The following is a 12,474-nucleotide window of genomic DNA, read 5'->3' on the forward strand; positions in this document are numbered from 1 at the left end:
TACTGAATTCACAGCAGAACAACGGCAGGGAGAGTGAGAGAGAGGCAGAATGCAATTTCTGCATTCTGCCTCTGCAATGGCAGATACTAATATGAAGAAGAAGGACTTTGCGCGACGAACACCCACAATCCGTCGCGCAAAATGCCGTCGCGAAAACCCACTTTTCAGTCGCACAAAATAACATTTCCGTCGCGCAATTACCTGTCGACATCTGCTTTTTTGCGCGACGAATAACATTATTCGTCGCACAAAATTTCGTCGCACAAGGTTTAAATTACGTCGCGCAAATTATTTATTTCGTCGCGCAAGGCATTACACTTTACGCGACGAAAATAATTCCGTCGCGCAAAAAAAGTTTTATCCACCCTGCATTTTGCCGCCAAAAATAAGTGTCCCTCGTTTTCTTACGCGACGGTACATGTTTTCGTCGCGCTAAGTTGTCTTTTGCGACGAAAACTTTCGTCGCGCAAAGTTTTTTACCGCAAAAAAAATTAGACAATTTTCTGTCCATCTTTACGCGACGAATTTTTTGGATTGTCGCGCAATATTGTCATGCGCGACGATCATTATCGTCGCGCAAGATTCTGGCGCCAAAAAAAAAAACCGGGGTTTTTTCCCCGACCTTTGCGCGACGAAATTAGTGTTGGTCGCGCATAGATTATTTGCGCGACGAAACCGTTTCGTCGCGCTAGTGTTCTGTTGTTTGCGCTACGGTATTTTTTTTTCGTCGTAATAGTGAAGTTTGCGCGACGAAAACATGTTCGTCGCGCAAACTTCCGTCGCGCAAATAGTAAATCGTAGTAGTGACTCCTGATATACTTTAGTGGCTATGAAAGAAAAAGGCTAGAACAGGAAGAAATAATACTTATGGCATGTACACAAGAAGAAAAAAGAAATAATACTTACTCAGCATATATCAATATACTTATGGCATGTAGAAGATGAAGAAATACATAAATATATATAAGAGAAATAAGATTCAAATTCAGAGAAAGGAACGCAAACAAAAGTTTGAGTATAGGAGCTCTAGTGGCCATACATCTCCAAACCCTTCCGCTATGTAATAGTACGGGAAACTCCAAGCCGAATCTTTCTTTCTCACTTATTGATTTTTCTCTTCTTTTTCTTCTTGGTCGTGCCTTTTTTTTTCAATCAAGCCGCTTGCTTCATTTTTTGTTTTGCTTACTAACTGTTAATATATAAAATAAAATATAAAATAAAGCTAGAACAAGAAGAATAAGAATACCAAAAAGATATGGTACGCTCGACTTGTTGTAATTCTTGTTGCCAACATTGATAATTCCAACCCGACGGCTTTTTTTTGCATAAAATCTATTGCGAGAAATGTTGTGGTTTCCACCCATCCTTGCTCGATCACCACTTTCACCGTCTTCGTTGTAAGCCTCTTGAATCCCAACATCTATGCTTTCAAATGCGGGAAAATAATTCTCATTAATGTTGTTGGTCTCGTTGCCTTGATCAGTATTTTCTGCCTCACTATTTTCATTTTGCTGGAGCACTTGTTCAGTTCTTTCTCCTTGGGGCTCTTGTTCATAAAGAGTTCTAGGGCGACCATGAAAGCGGTTTCTTACCCTCTCTTGAGGGCTCTGGTTCAGTTGTGCAGCTTCAGTTCGAGATCGAGACCCATCTTATATATATGCAAAGAATAAAATGGACAGATCTTCAAATAAGTGCATGCCAATACTCAATCAGATGGAAGATAATCTTTCAATAAATGGAAGTTACTATTGTAGACTAATTTCATAAATTCCTTAAAACCTATACACGCATAGAATCACATCAAGGAAAAGATCTTGAATCAAATAAAAATATTAATCATAATAGTACATACCTGCCATTGATGAAAGCTCAAAAGAAAGTCTTCTACTCTCCGTAGAGTTCTTATGTTCAACTAGCAATATGGACTAGATGTTTTGAACGGGTGTTTCTAAGAGAGCATGGACCACTTCTTGAAAATGGAATAGCTTACTATTATGTATGTGGATTTATTTATTAATCTCTGTGTTTTTTTTTTTTTGGTCATAAGTTTATTAATCTTTGTTATATCTGCAGTAATCCAAATGATCAACTTGGAAAAGTCTTCCCAGCAAAAAAAAAAATAAAAAACTTGGAAAAGTCTTGTGAAAAAGGACTTTGTGTGTGTGTAGAAAGGTTCAAGTTTTTCAATTTTTTTTTCGAATCTTGACAAAAGAAATAAAAGAAAATAAAATGGTTACAAACTAACAATCGAAAAAGAAATTAAGCAAAATAAAACTTAGGCAAGCCAAATCAATCCAAAGATACCAATGGAACGAAGATTCAAATAAGTTGATTTTTATAGTTAATCTCAGTTATATATCTGAAATAATCATGGGGCATTCTAAAAGACGCAGTTCTTCCTCCCCTCTTCTATCTTCTCTTCCTCCTTTCTCATCTTCCCCTATTTTCAGATACATAAGTTTTTCCCTATTTGTCTTCTTTTTGTTATGATTTTCCTCCAACCATCACATGTGGCTCCATCTTGGTGTCGGATCTCCATCTACATTTTTGGCGTCGGATCTGCACCATCATCATTTTTACGATTTTTTTGTGTTTGGAATAAGTCACAAAGACTCTTTGGATTCTTTGTGTAGTTTTCATCTCGTTTTATTTGTATTGTTATGACTTGGTTTTTTCAAGCTTTATCTCTTTTTGATTACTATGAGTTTACAATCTTAATTAGGATGCTTATACTAGAGTTTCGATCATGAGTGATCGTTAATGGCGGCACACTAGATTGTTTTAATTTTGATGTTAGATCACTCTATTATTGCAATTGTCCCTTGTGGCAAGTTTGTATTGGCCATTTGTGACTAGTGACTTTTTAAACTAAATTATAAATGCAATCCAAAAATTTCTAAAAAAAAAAAAAGCAAAAACAATTAATAGTCATGATCGATAGTGTAGTTGTTTACACCATAATGAACCGAGCAGACCCAGCACCAAAGTGACTAGCACCAAGGCAGCCACGCCTTCTCCTGTGCCGAAGGAAGACACACTTCCGAGGTGCCAGACACCTACCGAAGCTCCCAGCTGCCAAACCTAATCTACAGGACACGTGTCGCCACCACAATGGCTTGCACAAAGTCCCACATTGGAACTTTGTGCAAAACTCCTACTCTCACCTCCCTATAAATAGGGAACAGTACCCAGGTACAAAGGACGACTATTCTCCCACTTTTACTGTTACTCTGCCAGAATTACTACTTGTAACTGACTTAGGCATCGGAGAGCCTTCGGCCGGCACCACACCGGTGTCTGAAGCTTAACGATTGCTTCTCCTCTTTTACCTTCTACAGGTCTCTCACCAACCCATTTCACCAAGGGCCTCAGCCTTCTTCTCTGCTGAAGACTCAGCACATCTAATCACTAAGTTGCACTCAATATTGGCCGGGCCATTTTGAGCATCAACAGTAGTAAAAAAGGTACTCCTGTGGAAAAAATATTTGACTTCTTCGGACACGCACATGCACATAAATTATATAAGAAATTATAATTAGTGCTTGCAATTATAAATTATCTAGCTAATTGATTACTTTGAATTTTTGTTTTGATCACATGCAGGACAAAGAAGACCACTCTTGTCCTAATGCCCTCGGAGAATGTATATTTTATTTTATTTTTTCAAAAACCTACTACAACTTTTCAAATGGCAAAAACTATTTCACTGAAAATAAAAATATTATGTAAAAATATTTTATATACTCGTGATATGTATTAAAATAAAAAATTCATTATAAATATAAGCTATAGTTGCCTGTGATCATCTGACACATTATATATTATACTTGCATTCCTACTGAGAATTGAGGGGCTCAAGCATCTTTGATGCTTTCCAGTTTGTTTATCGTAAAATTACAACAACTTCCCCTCTTTTTTGCCGTAACGTTAGCAAAGATACAAGTGATATTAATTATTGGAGCAGTACATAAGCTTAAAAATAGGCCCAGGTATTGCTATTATTAATTTATGATTTTAAAATGTACAAATTCTACAATTTAAGGGATTCAAAACTTCAACAGCGATGTCGAGTCAAATAATACGGGGTAAAATATTTTTTGATATATTTCTATTCATCAAAGTAAGGTATTTATAATACAAGTATGTAAACTCTAGTAGGGTTATACAAGAAAACAAATAAAATTCTAATTACACAAAATTTGTACAAAAGAGAGAGAAAAAAAATTCCAATAGAATAGGAAATAAATATCCTAATCAAATTAGGATCTTGTGAACATAGTGATGATCACCGTAAAGTTCGTTTTAGTATTCGAAAATACATAATACGGTCGGTTATAATAAACGAATTTTTTGATAACGAGAGATTTGTTCTATCTATTAATGTTCGTAAAACTTCATTTTTCACGAAAATCTGATGAACGAACTCTGCTTCTTCATTTTCCATTTTTATGGTTCGTAAAATAATGCCACTGTTGCTGAACTTGAGAGAGAGGAGCATTAATATTGTATATTGACGACCATCAACATAATACATATTTTTATTTTATTCATCAAATTAATAGTACATATAATTAAGAAGGGAGGGGAGGCCCTAGCTAGCTACAGACCTCAGTGAGTCATCAGTTCTGCTTCGTCTTCATCAGTACTGGATGTCGAGTCAGTTTCTCCACCGGAGTCGACTAGTTATTCTTTGCCGTGGCCTTTGTAGATGTGGGTGTTGCCAAACTCGAAAATTCCTACTCTCTCCGATTTTTTCCCCGTAATATTATTCCCAACGATGCTGAAGTCATTGCCTCTTCGGCCCATGTCTTTTTTCTTACCTCTCTCATTCTTGGGTTGCAGAGTTTTGGTGCTCACTGATGGGGATTTCGAGCTGTTGCTGTTTTGTTGGTCGGTGTTGGCCTTAGAAGAATCCTCAGAACCTTGTTTCTGATCACCAAGTGGAGGCTTCAGATATAGCCAGCCGGTAGACATTTTCACCGCTTGGGATCCTTGTCTGGTTTGTAATTTATCCATATATATAAAGGCGGAAAGCCTCAAAAGCCCAGAATACCCTTGGTAACCTAAAATACTAAATCGCATGATTTTAATTAAAATAGGATAAAACTGTAAAACAAAAATTAATAAAAGAAAAATAAAAACCAGCAGAATTTATTAATTTTTGCAAACACGTCCTGGAGAAATCGCTAGCCCAATTCATACACCTTCATCAGAGGTCTTGGGTGGTTCCTTCAAGTGTGGCTCATTCTATTATTGGAATACAATCAAGCATTTAATCTCGCTAAAATTTCAACCAAGCTTCAAGCCCACTGACATAATCAAAACTAAACTCAGCAAAAGTACTAATTTAGTTCGCGGCTGCACCTCTGTGAAATCTCAGGCTACCTATATACCTCTTTGTAAGGGATTAAGCCACAAGTAGTTCTTATCTCAATAATCAGCAGCACTCACATAGAACATTCATAACTTATGTAGTCATTCTCTATCAACCGGTACAAGTGAATTATCCGCCACGATTCATAGTAAACAAAATTATTGTAGCTACCTCTTTTCTATATCCAACTAAAAACAAGCTAAGTTGTAATCTATATACTCAAGATATGGTACAATTTCACAATGTAGTCCCACATACATAAACAACCATAAGAGCATACACCACATACAACTACCCTTCCCGGCAAACATGCCTTTTTCCGAGTCGCCTGGATACCCAAACATAGAATGGTCCGATTAATCTTATGAAACACACAAGTTATATACGAGATTCCACAACTACCAAGGAGTATAACAATTCGGAAAATATACAAATATCGTCCAAGCAAAACCAACAATTAAATTTAGATTCATTCTCAACTTCAATTTCCCCAATGCATATAACTAAATATTTTACAAATTCCTTTCTTCCCATGATTCATAACTCAAAACCATTTCCCTGTAAAAACTCACATGTACTATGCACAACTCTTTTAAAACTAATCATTTACTTTGAACTCAAATTACTTTTCCAAAATCATTTCTTTCCTGTAACCATACCATATCCAAGGCGTATATTGTAAAACAACACTATCCAAACATTGTAACAATGATCACACCTGTGCAGAGCACTCACCAAGTTGACACGCTCAAGAAACCCCAACCGGAAAATGAATCCGCATATTTTCCCACATATATACATACATATATATACCCCGCACCATCATCATGTACCAGGGGAAACCAATCTAACATGGGGATTGTTTGACTAAACCGCATGAAAGAATCCTCAATTGACCATGTGGCTAGGGAGCAAGCGTCCAACTGGGGCACTGGGCTCTCCAGCTCGCACAATAGAATCCTCAATACTTGTACGACTGTGATAAGTCCTACGCACGCAGTTTGCTCCCCCAAGGGTGCCTGGGTTAACATATCCAAGTATCCAAGTGCCGGGGAGGTACATATCATAGTGCACATCATGCACATCATGTACCGAGGAAACAATCCAACCGGGGGATTGTTTGACTCAACCACATGGAAGAATCCTTAATTGACCATGTGGCTAAGGAACGAGCCGTCCAACCAAGGGACTAGGCTCACTAGACCACACATCGGAAATCTCAATACACATGTGACTGTGAAAAGTCCTACGCGTACAGATTGCCCGTCAAGGCTTACGGCACACCCGATCAAAGGTGCCTAGATTCCAAAGTAACCAAGTAACCATTGTTTCCAATATCCATGTGCCGGGGATGTACATATGATGGTGCAATACACGAACCTATATATATATATGATATAAAATAATATACCCTCCCTTAATTCAAAATTCTCAATATTTCAATATACCAAAATATTTATTCATAGTATAGAAAATAAACTCTCAAAAGCATAAATTCCATAACAAAATCTCATAATCCCATCAAGACCCAAATAATTCAAATAATAAACATAACCTGTTTGTACATGCAATTTCCATAAAATACTTTCATAATCGAACCCCATATCACCCAATCCAAATACTTTGAAAATAACCATAGTAATACTAACTATGTATTCTCAAGTCACAGTGTAAATGCCGAAACCAATCCGATAGTACATTTTCATAACTCCATTAACCAAATACTAATTTCCAAACTATTCAGGTTTCCACCATCAAATTCAAAGTCTAGGCTCGCACAAAAAATATGGTCATTTAACATCAGATCACGGATAAATTCACACTATTCCCATATCCCAATTTATATCACAAATAAACACACACATATACACGCATTTCAATATTCCAAAAGCAATGCACATTTAAAACAATTGTCCACTCACTTCCAAATAATCATAGCCGAGTCCCAAGACTCGATTTCACAACTAGTCAATCAAGTATCCCATAACCACAAAATACTATAATTCACGACAGTCGAGATAATCAAATATCCATATGCATGACATTTTATAAACGCATAACCTTCCAACCTCAAAAATAAAGATCAATAAAAGAAACACGAAGCTTACCCTCAGAAGGCTCTCCCTCTGAAGTACGTGAAGTGTGGGTACCTCACTCGAGAGCATAAGCGGATCTAATTAATGAGTGTACCCAACAACGAACTTTAACTCAACACTTAAGTTCCTGGGTCCCAAGATAAATGTGCAAGACTATTGGGGAGTTCTTAAGGTCAATCTAATGCTTTTCAAAAGGTGAAAGTACCTCGTAAGATAGACTCACAGTCAACTGAGGGGTCAAATTCCACATATTGGTTAACCGGGCCCGTGGGGCCCACATCCTCCAATTTCGATATGAAAGTTCCTATGGGTCCAACAAAGTCCACTAAACAAGTCCTATAAGTTTGGTCTCGATCGAGCAGTCGAATGTAAGCCAATCGCACGTTTAGACGGCTAACGCTTCACCTAACCCTAGAATTAATGATTCAGAGTATTTAGGACTCCCATTCTCGATCCGTGAGTTCCTACACAATCCTAGAGGTAGAGAGAACAACATATTTGAAATTGAGACCGATCGAATGATCTAAACCTATCGAACCTGGATATCGCATATTAGTACAATATCTGTTCTACTATCAGACGGTAACCAATTCCAAATACGAGCATATCATGCTCAGAACGATAATGGGAACATTTTAGAACATAATGGGTCATCACTCAGTGGCCCACGCACTGCCGGCAATGCGTAGGTGTCTTGAGAAATTTTCGAAGACGGAAATTTCTCGAAACACCCTACAATACCTATACCAACACGTTCAAACTAATAAGGGGAGCATTTTTGGTTCTTGGACCATGGCCAAAAGCTGACTGGAACTAGCCGGAATGAAGCCAAAACCGTCACCATAATTGGGGGTTAGAAATCGATCTCTAAAACCTCAAAGTCGATCTACAACACCTATATAAACAGGTAGAGCATGAAGAGAGGATGAAGTTTCATGTCTCACTCGACTAAAACGGTGGCCGGCGGCGTCGAAAACTTTGACAATCGCCGACACTTCCAGTTGTTCCAGCCACGAGTCCTTAGGTTTTTGAGCTGGGAAACGGGCTGAGTTAAGTAGAGGACAAAGATACAAAGATTTTGGGATTGGTCTCGCTAGAATGGTGGCCAAAATTGGGAGAAATCGCCTACCAAAGTCGTTGGCAGGTTACGCGTAAAGGGGGGGGGGGGAGAGAGAGAGAGAGAGAGAGAGAGAGAGAGAGAGAGAGAGAGACTAGGAAGAGTCGGGGGGAAAAAGAAAGAAGAAGAGAAAAATAAAGGGCTGGGCACTATAGCATTGCTACTGTAGTGGGATTGTACCATTGTTACTGTAGATCAGATATTTTCTATAAAGAAAATTACTAATTTGCCCCTTTTGATTTTCAGTTCTTTCACCTTCGTTAAAACTCAGAATTGAGCCTGCCATCTATCTATGAACTCGTATCGACGGGCTCTACGCAGCAATGCCACTCAATTCCCCCAAAATCCTGCAGGATCAAAAAGTGACTAAAGTGACCATACCCTCAAAGGCAAAATTGTAATTTCATATATAGAAATAAATTGAATTAAACAATTAAATAGGGTCAGGGGTGTTACATTTTTCTACAATGGCATATTTTTTGTCTTCACCAGCACCAAAGGGGGAACAGACGAACCAAAGAAAAACTGTGCACAACAAAACAATGCTGAAATTACTAGGACACGCATAGAAGTTTTAATACTAATTAAATGGTAACAAAAAAAATAAATAAATGTCATACGTTATCTAAACGAATAAATAAATAAATAAAAAATTTCCCCCCTAAGAGGCTTTTTATTTAAAATAATATTAGGCTTACCACATTTTTATTCCATTGTACAACATAAGAAGATTTCAACATTCAAAAATACTGTAAGAACTGAATCATACCCAACTCAAAATATGATGAAACTCGACTAGTAAAATGATGTTATATCAACTAGGTACAAAAACACATACATTTAAAATATGGTGCAAAGTAATAGTTGTGTGTGACTTACCTTTGTTGATCAATAATTGCAGTTTAAATCGTGATGAAACTATAGAAAATATGAGTGCTAAATTGCTATAAAATAAACAAATAAACACTACAAATAAAACAGATTTTACAACAGCAGTATGTAATTAAAAGAACATTAATTGAGTCGAGGCAAGTGTTGGACACTCTGACCTTAAGATGAATTACGCCCCACACTGGTGTTTATGGTTCTCTAGCGTTCGCCTCCCAGGATACAACGACTCTCCTCCTTATGAAAGAAGCACTCCAATTCACAAGGAACTTTTAATTACATACTGCTATTGTAAAATCTGTTTTGTTTGTAGTGTTTATTTGTTTATTTTATAGCAATTAGCACTCATATTTCCTACAATCTTAAGATGAATTATTTGTGTTAATTGCTATATACATTAATCTGTGTTTAATTGCCATGTACATAAATCTATGTTTGTGTATTTAATTGTTAACGTTGCAAAGGATTTGATTTTGGTACAAACAGCAAAACATCTTTGTATTATTTGTTTATTCTATTGAATTGGTTTCCTGTTAGTTTCTTTTGTTTTATACAATTCAAAGTTAAACAAATCTAAGTTATAATAATTGGGACTATTCAATAAAGATTGCCACAAACACTAATTGCCTTCTGTTTCTATTGTTAGACAAAGTCTACATATACAGCATCGGTTTTTATTTATTTATTTAGAATCTGTTTTCTGTTTGGCATCATTTTTTATTATTCTGTTTATAAATTCTGATTATATTTATCTACATACATTAATATTACTGTACCTATGAATTATAGCATTCTGTATTACTGTTATCTTGAATAATTGCATATTGCGTTTGCTATACTTTTTATCGGTATTGTATTATTAATTTCTGTGTGTTTTGTTGTAACACACTATTGTGATTCATAATTTATCTATCAAAGACTATCAAATATTTATTTATTGACATTGAGATTGTTCACTCTTAAGGAAAATGTCGAATGAGATACAGAAAGTGGGTCCTTCTGTGAAGACAAGTGCACCTGCTGTAGTGTTGCCTTCATCCCATAATCATGCAGAGAAGCCTGAAAAATTTAATGGGATGGATTTTAAGAGATGGCAACAAACGATGTTGTTCTACATCACCACATTGAATTTGGCTCATATCCTGAAAGCAGATCCTCCTGGACCTGGTGATACAATAGAAACAGTGGCTGCTTCTGATGCATGGAACCAGTCGGATTTCCTTTGCAGGAATTGCGTCCTAAATGGTTTAAGTGATGCACTATACAATGTGTATAGTCCAATTCAGACTGCCAAGGCTTTATGGGAGTCACTAGACAAGAAATATCGAACCGAAGATGCAGGAATGAAGAAATTTATTGTCGGTCGGTTTCTTAACTACAAGATGGTAGACTCCAAGACTGTCATAAGTCAAGTCCAAGAACTCCAACTCATTCTACATGAGATACATGCAGAAAAGATGGAATTGAGTGAGTCTTTCCAAGTGGCCACTGTCATTGAAAAACTACCACAATCTTGGAAGGATTTCAAAAACTACCTTAAGCATAAGCATAAGGAGATGGGACTTGAGAATTTGATAGTAAGGCTAAGGATCGAAGAGGACAATCGCCGTGCTGACAAAAAGTCTGGATCCATAATGGAAGCTAAGGCTAACATAGTGGAAAAAGAGTCAAGAAATAACAAAAAGAGGAAGCACTCTGGAGAAGGCTCAAGTCAAGGGAACTCCAAGAAGTCCAAGGAATTTAAGGGAAAGTGCTTCAATTGCAACAAGCAAGGGCATCGAGCTGTGGATTGCCGAAGTAGAAATGGACAAGGCAACCAAAAGAAAAAGGGCAAGACTGAGGCACACATGACTGAAGAAGACAAGCTTTCAACTGATTTGTCATATATTAATCTTTCTGCAGTCGTGTCTGAAGTGAACTTGGTGGGCAACACCAAGGAATGGTAGGCGGATACTGGAGCTACACGCCACATATGTTATGAAAGGAAAATGTTTTCTACATATGAAGCAAATGATCAAAGAGAGCCTTTATTCATGGGAAACTCCTCCACCTCCAAAATTCATGGCCAAGGGAAAATAGTTCTAAAGATGACATCTGGAAAGGAAGTCACTCTCAATAATATACTTCACGTCCCTGAGATCCAGAAGAACTTGGTTTCTGGATCACTGCTTAGCAAGTGAGTTTTGTTCCCAACACGGAATTATTCACCAAACTACTGCTCCATACTCACCTCAGCAAAATGGTATTGCTGAACGCAAAAACCGTACTTTGAAAGAAATGATGAATGCTTTGCTAGTAAGTTCTGGAGCAACCCAGAATTTGTGGGGGAAAGCTTTACTTTCTGCTAATTACATTCTCAACAAATTGCCTCATAAAAAGTTAGACAAAACACCTTATGAGTTATGGAAAGGTTACAAGCCTTCCTATAAATACTTGAAAGTCTGGGGGTGTCTAGCTAAAGTTGCGGTTCCAACCCCTAAAAAGGTTAAGATAGGACCCAAAGCTATTGACTGTATCTTTATTGGTTATGCCATTAACAGTAGTGCATATCGTTTCCTTGTACACAAATATGATATATTAGATGTACATGTGAATACGATTATTGAATCAAGGAATGCATCTTTCTTTGAAAATGTATTTCCTTATAAGGATGCACAAGAAAGAAATACACTTAAAAGAACCTTTGATACTGTTAATAGCGATAGCCAAGAAAGTCATCGAGAAAATATAGACAAAGAGACTACAGAACCAGAACCTGGACATGAACCTAGGCGTAGTAAGAGAGCTAAGACAACCAAATCCTTTGGTCCTGAGTTTCTAACTTATTTGTTAGAAAATGAGCCTCAAACCTACAAAGAAGCCATGACTTCTTCTGAAGCTCCATTATGGAAAGAGGCTATTAATGCCGAAGTTGAATCCATCATGCAGAATTACACTTGGGAACTTGTGGATCTTCCTCCTGGAAATAAACCATTGGGTTATAAATGGATTTTTAAGAA

At 37.1% G+C, this 12,474-nt stretch overlaps 1 protein-coding gene across 1 annotated transcript; it reads right to left on the bottom strand.

The window, feature by feature from the left end:
- Positions 1,167–2,074, bottom strand: LOC109946531. The gene is made up of 2 exons (XM_020554704.1): positions 1,853–2,074; positions 1,167–1,648 (listed from the first exon to the last, which is right to left on the bottom strand). The coding sequence occupies exons 1-2, from the start codon at positions 1,857–1,859 to the stop codon at positions 1,167–1,169; spliced, it is 489 nt and encodes a 162-aa protein (XP_020410293.1). The 5' UTR covers positions 1,860–2,074.

This window comes from Prunus persica, chromosome G1 (assembly GCF_000346465.2).
Source record: "Prunus persica cultivar Lovell chromosome G1, Prunus_persica_NCBIv2, whole genome shotgun sequence".
Classification (NCBI taxonomy): Eukaryota; Viridiplantae; Streptophyta; class Magnoliopsida; order Rosales; family Rosaceae; genus Prunus; species Prunus persica.